Source organism: Molothrus ater, chromosome 4, assembly GCF_012460135.2.
Source record: "Molothrus ater isolate BHLD 08-10-18 breed brown headed cowbird chromosome 4, BPBGC_Mater_1.1, whole genome shotgun sequence".
Taxonomy (NCBI): domain Eukaryota; kingdom Metazoa; phylum Chordata; class Aves; order Passeriformes; family Icteridae; genus Molothrus; species Molothrus ater.
Genome location: NC_050481.2, coordinates 48,921,742 through 48,938,895, shown reverse-complemented (window position 1 = coordinate 48,938,895; position 17,154 = coordinate 48,921,742). Strand labels below are relative to the sequence as shown.

At 41.7% G+C, this 17,154-nt stretch overlaps 1 protein-coding gene across 1 annotated transcript in view; it reads left to right on the top strand.

The window, feature by feature from the left end:
• Window positions 1-17,154, top strand: part of LIMCH1 (LIM and calponin homology domains 1) — a 175,268-nt gene that overhangs the window by 134,598 nt on the left and 23,516 nt on the right. Inside the window, 4 exon segments of the mRNA XM_036381640.1 lie at window positions 2,691-2,845; window positions 3,035-3,434; window positions 6,775-6,996; window positions 16,433-16,526. Coding sequence (XP_036237533.1) covers window positions 2,691-2,845; window positions 3,035-3,434; window positions 6,775-6,996; window positions 16,433-16,526 — 871 coding nt within the window.

The window sequence follows — 17,154 nt, the reverse complement described above, 5'->3', positions numbered from 1 at the left end:
GCAGGCACTGAGGCCAGCCAGCTAGGCAAAAAAAGGACAACCTGCTAAATCTGCACTTGCTTTCAAGTGCTTAAAATAATAAAGAGAAGGTTTTTTGGTGTTTTTTTTTTTTTCTCAGTGGATTGTTGCTAAAACCATAGAAGTTCATAATTTGTTGTAAATCAAAGAATACAAGATCTTCCAGTCCCTCTGCCTGTTCACCAGGTATTTTGCTTTTTAAAGAAAATGTAAAGAAACTGTGATTAGGTAAAAAAATGGAAGAACAACTTCTAACTCCTGACTTCTCTAACTTTTCTAATTAGTCAATGGCCAAAGTGACAAATACAAGACTAAGTAGGACAGGGAATAAATAGGTCAGCCTTTTCTTTAATAAATTTGCATAGATACAGAAAATGTTAATGTTTTCCATCTTGTCCAAGCAAACAAATACCACTTCATGTTAGGTACACCCTGCTTGGTTTTTAAGGCCTTTCCAAACCCTCTTTCCTTGATGTGTTTTGTTAAGCTGTCCAAGCATTTGGCAATGTCTGCAGCAAATTAGCAAGAACAGAAAAAAATTATCTGCAGGTAAGTTAGTATAAAGAGTTTTAGTTTCAATTCTGTTCATTCCTAATGACTGATTTTAAACAAGGAATTTGGGATATTTTTTAATTAAGAAAAAAACACTCAAAACACAATAAAACATATCTGTTCAAGTATGGTAGTTTCTCATTACAAGGAAAGCTTCTGTGAAACACCTCAGAGAGGTCTTTGGTAGAAAATTTAAAGAAAAGTTAAAAACAAGTTGTATATACAGCTAAGTGACTTTTTGTAGTAGAACAATGAAAGACTTCAGCTGAAAGGTCTTTATGTATGGGAAGCTGTAATTTCCCAGCAGAGATAAGAATAAATCCAAAGGCATTCAAGAAGTTTGAGAACTCTGCTGTAGAATTGAAAATGCTCTGAGCTAAAGTTCTTACATTTTCCAGGCCCTTAGCACCTTCTAACATGAACTGAAAGTTCTGAAGAGGCACTGAAAATGCCTTTATTAGAACATCCTCGGCATTCTGAGGGCTTTATAGAGACATGTGTCACGCTCTGATATTTTAGATGCCTATGCTATGAATTTGCCAACAATTAACAATTTTAAGGGCATTTTAAATTATTGTTATTCTAAAGCATCAGAACTGGAAATGATAAACATGTCTGTTTTTTAATTATGAAAAGAGAAGGAGGGCTTATGTTAGAAAATTTGCTAATGAAAAACTAATTTCCAAACAATAGACAACAGTGGAAGTAGCTGAATAGGAAAATGCTTTGGTACTTCAATGAGAATAATTAGTAACTGAAGAAAATGATAGGCCTATGTTTCATGAAGGGGATTATGGACTGATATATGTAAGTCATGTGAAGAAGTACTTTAATGAACATTCCCTTTAGTGTAACATCAATAAATTGTGGTTTTAAGCTAAATTAAAAGTGATAATGTTTTTTCCTGATTTCCTTAAAATAAATTATGGTTGCAGTACCTTCTGCTGTTTACCAATAAAAATGCAATTAAAATATTTGGGAAACCATGAAATTAATGAAATAGCCTTGAAATATAATCTGTATGCCAATCTCCTGATGTGGAAAATTTAATGACAAATGTTCCCTTCCAGTTTAATGGGAAGTTATTTTTCTTTGCAGAACTTCTGCAATGGTTACTTTTTACATGTAAAATTTTGTTCCTTTGCTAGTTGGCTGCAAAGAAATTCTACAGTTTAGAAAACTTCTTTATTGTTATACTTGTACTGTGAGAAAGATCTTACTTCTGTATCCTCCAGGATTTGTGAATTCATAAAGGATGCAGGACATCTCAGGGGCCCATAAGAGGTACCTCCTGTGACTCTCTGGTTTAGTGTCAGGCTAGTTTTGCAGAAAAGGCAGAGAACCAGATTCAGTCAATCTTCTGCACAATTTCAGGCAGGCAGATTCCAAAAAGCCTGCAATTGTTACTTCAACAAGGACGTCTCTATGTAGCTGGATACAAACCACAGGCTTTTTACTCTGTCATCTCTCACACCAGCCAGGTATGAGCCACATCAATCCCTAATCTCTCTTGCTCACATCTGGATCCAGAGTAATGCAGGGGTGGCCATGATGAAGAATTTAAATTTGGATGCTGCACTGGATTTTTCTACCAAAAAACCCAACATCATGGGTCAACCATATTTGCATGTAGCTTAAGCATGGGCAAAGTTGGAACTATAAGCTCTCCAAGGCAGACAGTGCAGCTGTAGCTCATGGTGAAACAACATCCATTCCTTTAATGAACTCTTGCTTCCCATATGTCTGATTATTAAAATTCTTCACCAAACATAATTTTTTTACTTAATTTTCCCGGAGAATTGGATTTTGTCCCTAGTGTTGGCCAAGTGAAAATAAGTGTCCTGACTGGTCCTTTTTAGGCCAAATTTCTTGCCAAAAGCAAGGCAAGCAGTGAAGCAATGAAATCTTTACTGTATCCTGCTATCAACAGAAAATTCAGGCAACATTTTCATTTATGATCTCCTTTTGTCATTGAAATAAACAATGCTGCCTGCAGGTGATGGGAGCCTATTCCACAGGCAAGAACAAGTATTGCTACCGGCTGGCTGGGTTCATTGTTACTTGTGGCCACTTTTTAGCTATTTGCAACTCTGCAGTCAGGTGCTTTCCTTATCTCACAGGATCTGGCTCGGTGGAAGAGTCGTCGAAGGAGTGCTTCACAGGATTTGATTAAAAAGGAAGCTGAGAGAAAGAAAATGGAGAGGTTATTGGCTGGAGAGGGAACGAATGAGCGCAGAAAAAGCATCAAAACCTACCGAGAAATCGTGGAGGAGAAGTATGTTGTTTTACTGGAGTGTAGTGGCATGTCTGAAAATGCTGTGTGCTTCACAGGTGATAGGTAACTGTGGGCAGCCATGCCTGCCGGCCTGAGTGAGGGAGAGGGGAGGATGTTGATGGAGCAGAGGAAATGGCTGTGATTTCCAATGTTAATGTGATGGTTTCTCTTGTGTTGTCTTCCTTGCAGAGAGAGAAGGGAGCGGGAGCTTCATGAGGCATACAAGAATGCGAAGACACAGGAGGAGGCTGAGAGCATCCTCCAGCAGTACACTGAAAGATTCACTATCAGTGAAGCTGTCCTCGAGCGTTTGCAGATGCCAAAAATTCTAGAAAGAAGCCATTCAGTGGAACCAAATTCCCCACTGAAAGACCCAAATCCTCTGAGATATTTAAGGCAACAGTCACTTCCTGCTCCAAAATTCACTGCCACAATTGAAGCAACCATTGTTCCCACCACTGAACTAGAGCCCAGCAATTCAACAGGACGCACATCTCCCAGCAAAAGTGTCTCCAAGGCTGTGCCTATGCTGACACCCAAGCCTTATTCACAACCCAAAAATACACAGGAAGTTTTAAAGAACTTTAAGGTAGGATACATCACGTGCCCCAAAGTCAACCAGGAGGCAAAGAGGTCTTGATTGAGTCATCCGAACATATAAATATTTAATGCAATTATGTAGAAAATGGTGGCACCATTCTGATATTATAAAATTCAGCTTCATGCTCTGTGCTGCTTCTGGTTTAGTGGTTTCTTCATGTTTACCAGTCTTCTTAGAATCTTGACCTCTTCAGACTGAAATATTTGCACTGGTCATTTTAACTCAGGCTAAATTTGTTTGGGGAAAGGGGGAATTTAAGACAAAAGCAAGGTGTTTCCTCAGAAAGTTTTTAGAAAAGAGTATATGGTCATGTTTTTTGGTTTTGAACAAAATGGAAGGTGCAGAGAGTGTGCAGGCCCTGATTTTTGAAGCAAGACCTGAACTGACTTTTGTGTCAGGGGTCTGATTTTTGGCATACCCAAACAAGTGTGTGCCTACTCCTTCAGAGCCAAGAGCCAGCTTGCCCAAAGATATGCTCTGTCTTAAACATGCTTCTCACCAAGGATGAATGGGGAAATCAGCTTCACAGGCATAAAGAGAGGATCTAGGTTGTGCATGGAGGTTCAGTGAAGCAGGTTGGTTCTGGGGTAGCAGAGTAACTAGAGATTGATGGTGAGAGAGGGAGAGTGGCTCCATTGGATCTCAAGAACCATGCAAAGACTATGGGAGTAAAAGAAGTAAGAGAACTTGGATGAAAGCAGGGCTGTTGGGAATCAGTCACCTATGATTTGTGGGAGAAGAATAGGAAACAATATTCTGAAGCCAGAATATGAAATCTGAGGAGTATATCTTTTGACTGGGTGGTTGTGGAGAATGAGAGTAAGATACTGAACCAATGAAGGAAAAAGCAAAGAACTGGGATATATTAAAAAGGACAGACCAGAATAAGTCAAGCTTGAAAACATCTGCTGTTCACAGCCTGTACCAAAACTGGAGCTTGCCCAAATCTCATAGTAGTCATGTTGTGAACAGTGTGAAGCCTATTGGCATGGGTGCCCCCAGTCTATAGAGTTTGGGTTCCCTTCTGTCTGCCATTGCTCATAGAATTTGGGTTCCCTTCTGTCTGCCATTGCTCATACTTTGCAAGTGGCATTCAAAGGTCCCTGAAGCCCTGTTGATATCCCAGTAGCATGCTACCATGTATCTTCAGGCTGTTTACTTTCTAAAAAATAAGTCAGCTCTTTGTAGCTAGTGAAAAAAGTATGCTGTGATGTATAATTTATTGAAGTCTGTCCCAGCTCTTGTGGAAACCACACCCCACCATGTTTCCTAGTTGAAATAAGAAGCTGATAAAATTCCTGTTTCTCCTATACCCTGGTTGGTATGCCCCGAGTTTACTTTTTAGATATCAGTGAATCATGGATCTTTGGTTTTTTTCTGATCCTTGCCACTTTTTTCATCAGGGGACCAAGATATGTGCGTGTATCACCATAATGTTATTGCATATATAATTCACATATGTGAGAAGAAACTAACTCATGAAGGCTCCTACGCCTCATGAGCCACCACAAAAAATCTGTTTGAATCTCGTTCACATGATGTGAAAAAATGTGATTTGTCTCAGTAGGAATTATTCCCTAGCACATGTAGTTGTAGCATTATTTTCCCTTGAAACACCAGCCAGTCAGTAATTCTTGGTTCTGGTGACAATGTGTTGACTTCCTCCAGATCAGAAGGAAAGGAGTATGTTTGTTTAACTCTTCAGCCAGGGCATCTGTTCTGTTCATCCGAACGTTTGGTTTTCCTCCTTAACATAAATAGAGAAATGTCTTAGTTTAAACAGAGACTGAAGTGGATGGTGCAGCCTGCCAGTGTTTTCCTGGACTTTTTATTTTTGAGATCTTTCATAACCTGCCTCTCTAGTAGATAATCCAGCACACAGACCCAGAAGACTCGGGGCTCAGATCCTGCTCACACTTGTGTTTGGAAATAAACCCAAAGAGTGGTACTGTGTTAAGTGGATGATGTCAGTGTAGAAAGGGAGGGAACATTTTCATCTGAAAAACACTCAGAAGAAGTGAAACGTGGTGGAGCTGATTGTGCAAGGGCTAACTGCCTCCACCTTCCTGCACATCTGGCAGAGCTAAGGATGCCTAGCACCTCAGAGATGGCCTCTTAGTTGATCATGTTCATAAAGAACAAGCCTCTGGATGCACGTGTACAAGAAATCAGTGGAAGGAGTTTGCCCTCAGCCTGCTACTGATGATATATTCTAAGTTGGAGTGCCACTCTTGAGGTATCCAAGCTGTTCACTCAGTAAGTAAGGAAGGATCTCTGTGCACAGAGTGGCAAAGCCCTCCTTACTCCTCATGCCTGCTGACAAGCCTGTAAACATCTGTGCTGTGGCCTGGCAGGAGCAATGTGGTGGTACTGAGACATGGTCCTCTCCTGGTCTCTCTCTACCCGGGGCCTCTTAAGGTGAAGGGCAGTGAGTTCTCTGTAGCAAGACTTCTCTTGTATGCTTCTACAAAGAGCCCTTCAAATTGAAGGGAGTCTTTACATGCCATCTCCATTCAGAAATCCCAGTGTAAAAGTGCCAAGAAGTTGTATCAATTCAGAGGAAGAAGCCAAATCATATTTTGTACTTTCTTCTTTGCTTAAAGGTTCCTTAGTAAGAATATATGGCCACCAAGGAGCTAGCTTGGCCCTGAGAAAAAGGTAGTTAAACTGTTTCCACACTCTCCTTTTCAAGGAGGTTGCCTTAAGTAATTTTTTGGGAAAGCACCTATGTATTTGATTGCCTTATGGAGAGGGTGGAATGGCCAGTTTTATTTGCTGGTGCCTTGATTCCCTGTTAGGAATAATAAAGAAACAAGTAGATGAACTCTGCTGCTCCTGTCCCTTCAAAGTTCACATGACAGTGCTTCAAAAAAGTACAGACTGCTAATACTGGTGGTGAGGTCATTGAGGTACATAAGCAGTTCATCAGCATAATTAGTCCTGGAGAACCTGCTTAGCTCTTGCATAAGGCAATGTAAAACCCAGCAGATTTGGTCTAAATTTAACATAAATATTGATTTTTTTTTTTAGACATCCTTTGATCTGTGATGCCCACAAAGGGTGTCTGTATGTTACAGGGAGAACGGAATGTGGGAAACCAGGAAATCCAGAAAAATTATTTCCTTGTGCCTGTGTTTTGTTTATGAACTCTCTAGGGTCACAGGGTTTTCTTCTGTTTTGGCCTGTTGAATGAAATATGTGCTTGGCTTCATCCCTCACTGATAACACAGACTGTGTTAATGATTGTAGTATCATGTTGAACTCCTAATTTCCTAAATTCCTTGGAATGCTACTTGTCTCAGCATATTTATTTAACTGTATTTTGCAGGTAGATGGAAAAGTCAGCATGAATGGAGAAAATGTCAACGGCACGGAAGAAAAGGATAAAGAATGTACAACAGTAATATTTACTCCTTCACCAACCAGATCTGTGAAATTTGATGGAGTAGCCAGAGGGGACAAGCCCCCGGAAGAGTTGAAGAAGGACCCCCCAAGTGTTGAGCTCAGTTTACAGAGGCCTGCCACTCAGAGTGTGCACAAAGAGCCAACAGTAAGACCAACACGAACAAACCAGCCTTACTTTCTGTGCCAATTTTCTGTCTCATGATGTATTTAATCACTAACTAATGATACCCAAGTGCCTCTGTTTGCCTTATTGCAGAAGGGTGTGCCCAGACCAGGAAAAAACTATAAACAAAACCCCAAGTCCTTTGTAAATTAAAGGCTTCTTCCTTTTTTATGTGGGTAGAGAAATAGGAGGGTAAAATTAAAAAAACTTTTTGCAGCCACTGGGGGGAGGGATTTTGGAGGTTTTTTTCTTTTGTCTTTTTCATTTTTGTTGTTGTTTTGGGCTTTATTTTCCAGATGCCATGCAGCTGATAAGCATGCTTTAAATGTGCTGGGCCAGGGAGAAATTGATTCAGTGTCCCAGCCGTTGTGCAGGTTTATTCAGCGCTTCTCCTAATGTAAGCTGATTAGATCAGCAACACAATTGGACTGTGTGAGCCATTATAATTAGTCTCAGTTTTCAGTTTTGAAAAGAGGATGTGGATGTGCTGGCAGTTCTGAACATTTGGTTTTCATTCCTCTCTCAGAAACATTAGAAAAGGGGATAAGCTATTGAAATGCTCAGAGGGGCCAACATGCTTCTTGACTGTCTTATCAGAGAAACAAATTAATTTTACCTTTTCATCTTTCTCTCCCCCTCTTCCCCAGAGAAAAAGGCAGGAGTAAAACTAGAGCATATCGCAGCAGGCATCTAGATGCTACAAAACTGTAATAAAAGTAGATAGTAAAAACAAAACAAGAAATAAGGAGAGGATTGCAAAGAGAGCATGTAAAAGGGCTGCAAGCAAGTGACAGCAGAGGGAATTCTCACAATTTCTTTCCTGTGTAACAACAAAGAGAATTGGAGATGTGGTGAGAGTTGGAGTATGATAATTTTTTCTTTCATCTCAGATTTCATCCAAGCATTGGGCAGATAGATAACAGGGAGCAGGCGGGGATCTGTCCTGGGGCATGATGGCTCATTCATGAGAAAGGGTTTGTGTTTTACTCCCCTGCCTAATGCCAGTCTCTAGCTATGGACAACCAAATCATGGATCCTGCGGCAATCATGGGAACTGAAGTGTGCCATGAGCACAGACTTGATTCTGTCGAGGGAGCTGGTATTGAGTCAAAAGTGAATGATTTGCAGGGGAGGGCAGGACTGAGGCTGCTCCTGTCACAACAGTTTTGCTGTGATGGAAAAGACAGGTAAGCATTGCATCTGATAGAGGAGAGCAGGTAATGGGAGTGTTTGGAGAATAGAGAAGAACCTCAGCTTGCTGGAGATTAGAAGCTCAATGACAGTCTGAAAAGTAGTGAAGTGAAAATATTAAGGTCTCCTTTTTAAGGATTTTCAGGCCTAGTTAGAGTTATGAGGAAACTCAGCAGCAGAAGTCACTGTTAGTTCTTGAGTGTGGTTGTATCTTTTGATGTCCTATCATCCTCCCCTTTCTACAGCTTTGAGGATGATATGGCCAGCTGAATACAAATTTTTCTGTGTCTGGTTTTTCCTTCCAGTTCTTAGCTCTTGTGGTATTACCAGCAAAGGCAGCAGAAGAGTTTGACTCCTCAGATTCCTTGTGACTCTTGACATTTACAGAATAGTTCTGGTTTGTCAGCTTGAATGCACTTAATGATGAAGCCTACAAGAGAGAATGAGTGTGCACCAAAATGGTGCTAGTGATAGAGTGACCATGCTCTAACTACAAATTTTATATCACTAGCCTCACAATTCCGTCAGCAATGTGACTGGGTAGTGCAAATCATTGTAATTACTCCTGGCACTTCAGCTTTCAGCAAAGGTATGTGTATTAAGCATGTCAGGGACCAAGGAAGGAGAGCAGACTGCTTTGAGGAGGATCTTCTGTGGGAAGACAGGTGGAATGCACTGAATGTGGTAAGAGAGAAGACAAGGAAATCTGCCTGTGGCTGGAAGGGAATTTGCCAGCCTAAAATAAGATTTCAGGTTCTGTTTATTCTGGATGTTTACTTCTCTTTACCCAGATGCTTCTTTTTAATTTTACAGGTCTCCATGCCTCAGACTAAGGCATGGGTAGTAACTTAGCTATTAAGCATACAGGAGAGCCTTGGTTTGTTGATGGAAAGGGCTTAGATAAAAGTTTACAGAGATGGGGACATGGTACTGATGTTTGGCTTCTCCACTGTGGGTCCTGGGACACAGACAAGCACTGCTATAGACACCTTGATATGGATGTGATTGGTCTGGGGCCTTATCTGCAAGAACTGGGCAGCTGCACTGGACTCACTTCACTCAGCCTTCTCCCTCTACTTATTTTACTTTGGACTTTGGACAGCTAACACAACCATGTCAGCCTCATCTGCAGACCCTGAAAGGCTAAACTGCTCTCTGAAGGATAAAACTCCTCCTGGAAGGTTGGGAATCCAGATTAGGAAAGATAAGATCCTTCTGGGCTTGTTCCACTCCCTGTAAAACAAGACCTCTTGATCAGTAGGATACTGCATCTAGCTGTCACTGTCAGCATTCCAGAAGGGGAAAAGAGGTTTGATGTTTGCTCCAGGGATGGAACTTCCAAGCTACACATTCTTAGAAGTAAGGAAGCCTTCTGAAAGCCTCCACTGTCACCTCCCACAAGGAGAAGACAGGGCTGTAGGTTTTCTCTGATGCTTAACCCTTCTGACATTCCAGAAGAGGAAGAGAAAATGACAGAAACAGGCGTAGAAAAGCAGCTGAGATGAAGAAGAGCTGTTTAGAGTGGAAGAAATTACTGAAGCTCTTTTGCCTTGAGAAAACCACTTCAAATTAAGCATATTTTCAAAGCCATTTCTAAACTTGCTTACACTGTGTTTATTTGTATATTTTATTGATTCAGTTCTTATTAGCTATGTCCTTCCCAGGCTTTGAGTAAGATTCACAAGCAATAGTTCTGTTAAGAAATGATGAGTCAGAGGTTTGTTTTTTCCCCCTCTAGTTGTTTGTAGATTTGGGTTGGTTTTGTGTTTTATTCATTCATTTTTTACTCCAAGTCTCTTTTGTGAAATATATATTTCTTTTCATATACACCTTACCTATGACACTCCTGTCGTCCTCTTCTGATTCTCTTCCTGTTCTTTACATGCCCCTTCCTCCTCCTCCTCCACCCCTTGTAGGGCTGCTCCCCTGCTGTTTCAGTTCATTTGTCAAACGGACTAGTTCTGTCTTCTCTCAGCCTGGCAGGCTTCCCTTTGAAGTCCCTTCTGTAGTCCCAGTTTGCATCTGTCTGGCTGCTCTCAGGCATTGTCTGCAACAGGGGAAGATGCAATGCAACTGTACTCCAACAGTGCTTTGGCCTGAAGTTTATTTAAGTTGCACCACTTAAAACACTAACACTATTGAGGCTTTTGGGGAGCTAGGGAAGTGCAGAGATCATTTCCTCTGAGTGAGACCTCAGTGTCAGTTGTCTTTTTGAGAAGGACCCCGTCTATATGTGACTCAAATAACGTTCACAACCAGAGACTGACTGGGAAACGTGTACATCCTGCCTGAATCTACTATGAAATGAGATGCAAAAACCTGCAGCAGGTGGGCAGGACAGTAAAGAAAAATATTATCAAAAAATGTACTTACATCTCTAGAGTATAGGTAGAGTATTAGGTAGAGTATAGGTAGTGTATAAGTGATTTTACAAGAGACCTTTGCTTAAAGTAGCTAATGAAATTTTGCCTATGATTAAAGTCTAAAAAAGGATAAACTTGACCTACAAACAGGAGGAAAATATCCCACTGGTGTTTGTGGAGCAATGTGGTGCTAAGAGGGGTGGTAGGTAAAGCATACCTATACCTCTCAATGCAGTTGGAAAAACTGGGCCACAAGCCCAAAGACTGATCAATCAGTGGCAATACCAGCAATAATGTGAAAATGATCTCCTCATCCTGGTCCTACCTGTCAGCCATTTAGGCTGTGTTTTCTTTGCATTTTAAAGAATAGTGGTGGGCACTATGAGTGCTGAGAAGTTGTATCCACTAGCTCTTTGAATCAAAAGTTGGCAAAGTAAATATTTTGTTTTAGAATGGTGTTTGTGCAGATTTTAGTGTAGGGGAATTAATTTGTCAGTAAGTAAGTAACATCAATTTATTTTAACCAATCTTTATGCAAGCACATAGAAATTATTGGCTTCCTATAGCTCTAACTATAACTTTGCTCTGATCAACCAAAAAAATAAATATAGGCAGCAACCTAAAAAAGATCAGGGTGAAGTGGTGGTGGTGGTTGTGGGGAGAGACAGCTTTCTTTTAATTTTTCTGCAGCTAGCTTAAACTTGTCCATTTCTACTCACTGCACATTTGGCATGAAATGCACTTGTTTTCTATATCCAAGTAACACTCTCCTTCATGTTGAAAAATTCACTGATTGAACTGAGATTAAAGTATAAGCTTTCTTGTGGTTGAGGATTGTTGGCCAAGCTACAGGAGAGCAGGGCTGAAATCCTGGTTTGTACATATCCGGTAAGACAAGTCTTTGTTCTTTGATTCATTATGAGATACACTCGTAGAGTAAGCCTGTCTGTTCCAGATTGACAGCTTTGCCTTGAACCACACATGAAATGATGCATGGAGGGCTGGACTACCTGAAGGGAAAAAGGTGTAGGATGAGAAGTGCAAGCAGCAAAGCATCAAAGCAGCTAGAAGGGAATTCTGCTCAGCATTTGGTTATGAGCGTAACCTGCCTGTCTCCTGTCCTTCAGACAGCCATGTACTTTTCACTGTCTGTCAAAAGTGAAAGAAGCTAATTTTACACCCCAATTGAACAGTAATAGCTCTAATGACTATCAGGAATACTTCATACTTTCTTGCAACATTTTCAAGACTTCTCTGTCAGTTACTGATTACCCTGATCTTTTGTTGTAAATAGCTGGCCTGAATATAGCATTATGTAGCTGGCAGATGACATAACCTGCTGAAGCAGTGTTTTGGCTGTAGTACTATATCTGGCATAGCATGCAAGAAACTAAGCTGTGGCAGCCCAAGGTTGTGCCATCATTACCACTCACATCAGCTGCCAACATTAATTTTGATGAGGAAATCTTTGTATGAAACTTTTGAAGTTGTAATATGTGTAGAATTCGAATCACAGAAGTTTTGTGATTTGTCAGACAATTTCTACATGTGGCTATTGATGTTGCAACCAATTTCATTCCTGAATGGTTTTACAGAATTTCAATTGTAGTTTTAACCTGATTCTGTCTAATATCTCTGCATTCTCACTGGTTCTAGACAGGCTTGTTTTGTCACGCTTTCATATAAAATACAATAACAATATTTCACATGATTTTGTGTGCAAGCAGTGTTAACTGAGCTATGTTTCAATTTAATTTACAAGAAGAATTAATAAAGTTCTACTGTAACTTCCTTTGGAGTTTGTATTCTTGTAGAAGTTGTGATACTTTGTGTGCTAGGTATTTCTGGTTATTGTATTTTTAGGGTTTTATTAAGGGTGTAAAGTTCTGCCACAGCAGTAGCCAATATGACCATTTCTGGCTTGTATAATCTTAATCAAAGAAATACTTGGACTGATACCCTAGTTCATGTGATTAAAATCCTGTCTCTCACAAACTGAACTAATTAATTTTCATGCCTAATAGGTGTTTGGTAACACTATATGCTTGTGCTTGTGTCTTTGTTAAATGGATATTTTGTTTAGCAGAACACAGGTGTTGCTTTGTCCTCTGTACTGATGTGCTCATAACCACAGCTGCCATCACAGTATTTAACTTTCCATCATGAATTAAGGCTAAGTCATAAATGAGGAAGCTTACTTTAACTCCTGGGCATCCAGATGCATGGGGTAATAAAAACACTCATCCAAGTAGATTCAAGTAGACAACCTTCTTCAGGATATGGAAGTTTTAATAGGACAGTCTCGACACCAGGCTGATGTGTGGGCAGAGATAATCAGAGCTCCCACGCACTGAGGTTTTCCTTACTCCTCTTGAAGGCTTCATTGCCTGTGGTGGTGTTGTGTGACCTTCCCCCACAGGCACCTCAGCAGAGCCTGTGTTTGGAATGGCTCTGTTGCCCTGCAGAAAGAGATCTCTGCCCACACAAACAAAAATGACAGAAGGGTGCTGAGAGGCTGCATCAGTCCTTCATCCCAAGGCATGAGAGCTCCACACAGAACTGAAGCACCTCAGAAATGTCACTCACTAGGTTACTGAGTCTTTAGTCAAAATATAGTCCTCCTAGGTGTAATGAAATGTTTGTACACCTATTTTTTGTGTTCAGTGATAACATCATCATTTGATTACAAATATTTATGAAATGTGAAGCATGATAGTCTGTGGTAAAAAAGAGATTTTATCAATTGTATCAGCTCAAGAATTTTCTTAAGTGTATCATATGCCTGTGGATAAAATACTAGATAATACTACATTAATTTGGTGTTATAAATAGAATTAAATTTAGTGGAAATAAGAGAGTTCCCCAGTGAAGTTGACTTAATTTTTTTATAAATTAGTTATTAATCAGTTTTATATTTTTAGCTGTATGTCACCACTATTTAATTGCTCAGCAGAGGGAGGAGAGGAAGTCAAGTCTCGTGAGCAGGAACAGAACTTCTGCAGCATGCCATTGGAAAGTCAGTTTTCCTGCAGCAAGTAGTAGCTCTTTTTTCTATAAATAACATTTATGTCTGTACCTGGTTCAGCCTCCTGGATATAGGTTATGGGCAGGCTTATTTATTGTGTTTGTGCGGGACAGCTGCACAACAGCACCAGCACCATGGTTGGGTTCCCGAGGTAACTCCAGACCCAGAGGTGACACAGGTGCATCGTGTCTGTGCATCATGCATCACTGAGCATTCCCTGAGCAACAGTGAATTTTAGCCCCTCTGAGATGACATTGTGCTCTTTCTTCAGCATCAGCTGACATCAGTAATTGGCTTTTTTTGTAGTTTAACACTTTTTGTATTGGCTCTGGGAATATGACAGTTTATAGCTTTAAAGCCTCTGAAGTTGAAATTAAAGATGAATGTATTTATTTATTTTATTTTTTTTCAATCTGAACAGTTCCTTTTTGAGAGTGAAGGGTGAATTGGCATTGTTTTGCCAATTTGGCATTGTTTTGCCAAAAATATTATCAATCTAAATACCAATAATTGAAATCTACAACAATTTCTTTGGGAGGCTTATGATTTGGACCAGTGAGTGTGGAGCCTCTTGCTTTTCCATGTGAAAACTACTTGTTTAGGGCAAATCCTGAGCTCTCAATAATAGCTATTTGTTTAGGTTTAACAGAGTTTTGTAGGTTGTAGAATGACATAGTAATTCAGGTTGTAGGTCTCTAACTGAGCCTGCTGCTCAAAATGGATGTGAGATCAGAACAGGTTGCTAAGGGCTTGATCATTCAAATCTTGAAAACTTCTGAGTCCAGAGATGGCACAACCTATCTGGCTAGCCTGCCCTCATACAGAAAAGAAATACTTATTTCTGCTTTAAGCAAGGTTGGCAAGGATTTCCTGTAGCTTCTCCCCTGGCCACTGTTGAATCAGGAGCCAGAACTGAGGCTGAAGAGGAAATTTTCTTTAGTTGCAGTAGAATTCTGCTGGGGCTTTGCAATGAAAACTCTCAGTGACACACCAGGCTGGCATGCAGAAGAACTGGGGGATAGAGAGGTGGGTTATGTGACAGGAATGAGTAACTAAGTGGCAAGAGATAAACCTCTGGGCACAGCACTTGCAGTCTTTGGAGCATTTCTCTGGGGCTGTGTTTTAGCCTGTGCCTCATTTCCAGTGACCTGGGAGTATGTGAGACATGGAGGGAGAGGTCTGTGCTTTCCTCACTCTTGGTATAGATGCATTCACAGGTGGACATGGTAGGAAGTCCTGAAACTTTCCATGTTACCTTTTTGGAGACTCTGTTTCACTTTCTGCCTCGTCCAGTTCAAGAGCTGCTTTTAGGCAGGTGGGAGATGTGTCTCCATGTCTTGCCTGGGGCAGAGGCTGAGGGTGGCAGAGGTGAGGGTGCCCTGGAAGGTGGTGGCAGTGATGAGGATGGCAGGCAGCCAGCCCCAGCCGGCGCTGCCTCCTCGAGAGAGTCGTGGCTGTGATCTGGTGCCTGTCGTGCTGAGAGGTGGCAGCACAGCCCTTGAGCTGCAGGACCCTTCCCTTGTTCCCAGCACTGCTGGCTGCCTGCTGGGCTTGCCTGGGTCACTGGCCCTGGCCATGGTCCCACGCCAGATGCACCTTTTTCTTGCAGGGCATCTTCCTAGACCTGTTCCTGCCCCTCTTGAGAGCGTGTCTCCCTCCAGAGAGGAGATGAGGCAGGGATTCACAAGCTTTGCCAGCAGTAAAGTTCCCTGGAGCTTTGTGGCGTGTCCACAGGTGTTGATATCCTGTTGGCATTGCCAGCAGATGTCTCCAGTTAGGGACCTGTGAGAGCCCAGGCCTGTTTTTCATGGGGCATGTTCAGATAAGGGGCCATGGGCTCATGAGGGCCTGCAGGGGTAGGAAACAGGCATCCATATATAAGGTGAGGGTTGATTCCTGCCTGCAGAAAAGAGGAAACTTGATCAGATTTCCTCCTTTGCAGCTGTTAAGAAGATGGAGGAGTGGGAGGAGGACAGGAAAGAGAGGATACAATAGGCTATTTCTGAAATATGTTACTTTTTATTTCAAAAATTAGTCTGCATTTTTTATTTTCCTCCATTGAATGTGCCATTTTCTAGATCTTGGATGCATTAGAAGCACAAGCCATTGGTAGTGGCTGATAGCTCTGCTGCAGATTTTTCTTGATTTGCCTTCTGGAAAAGCAGACATATGGTGGAAGCTGCTGAATAGATCAGCTGAAGTGTTACCCTTGTTTTGAGGTGTAGTTTTAACTCTGCAACAGCCCTGTCCAGATCAGGAAGCTTGCTTTTCAAAGGCATTTGAATTATTGGCTTGATATGGTCTCACCATATTTTTTCAGTCCTCTCTTAATAGTGTTTCAAGTATCTCATTACCTTTAATACAAACTCTGGCTTTTCCCTTCAGATAACAGATTGTTTAGACAACCGTGAAATAAAGGAAGTATTTCATTACTTTGCCACTTTCCAAACCCTAGTATGTGCTATCTGTTCACTAATGCATACATTTGTGTGTTATTCTGGAAGGGGAAGCTAGGGGTGAAATGTGTGCTTATCTCCAGCTAACACAATCCAAGATATCCTACAGTTTTAAAAGCTTGTAAGAGCTATTCCAAACCAACCACATTAATGGCTGATGATGAGGGATTTGAAAAGGAGATTAAAGCACAGCCATTCAATACCAGAATGGGCACATATTGCTCTGAAACATTCTCCCCAGCGCCCTGCTGAGCTCCACACTGATGGTGTGTTCCACTGTGTGGTTCGAACACACTACAAAGGAGCAGCAAGCACTGCCTTGAGGAACAGGCACATGCTTTTATTTCCACTGTATTCACTCCATGCTGTGTTCCTCTCTCCAGGCCTCCCCAGTGGAACTGGATGGAGCTGACAGCCTGCAAGCCGAGCCCAGCCCCAGCAGTGTGACACCTGCCTCCCCAGAGTGCCCATCCCCAGGTGGGTGCCTGTCCCCAGGTGGGTGTGCTGCTGTCCTCACCCCTGTCCCCAGGTGGGTGTGCTGCTGTCCTCACCCCTGTCCCCAGGTGGATGTGCTGCTGCCCTCACCTTGCCCTTGCCCTTCCTCACTTATGGGCCCAGGTTGAAGCCCACCTTTTGGCAGGAATCTGCTAGGAGGATCACCAGCAGCACCAACAGGGCTCATTAGAAAATGCTGCAAATGTCAGTAGTCTTGACACAAAATGAAATTGTATGCTGTCAGAACAGTCATTCACTGTAGCAGCCTCCCAAGGGATGTGTTAGAGCCCCTGTGACAGGAGGTTTTTTTCAGGTGCAGCTGAACAGGGTGCTAAGAAATCTCCTCTAGGCTCCCTTTCCCACAAAAGCTGGGACTAGATGGTCTGTTGAGGTCCTTTCCAGCCTGGGCTGTTCTGGCATTCTGTGGTTGAAGTTATACACCTGAGTTGTCCACTTGGCCATCTGTGCACCTGAAAAGCCAGTGCCACAGCATGCTGTAACCAGAAAGCAACAAGGGCAGAAGATACCAGTCAGTAATAGTTTCTGTTAGACACATTTTTTTCCCCCAAGACATTAAGGAATGGAGAGAAAGAGTAAGAAGGGGCACTTC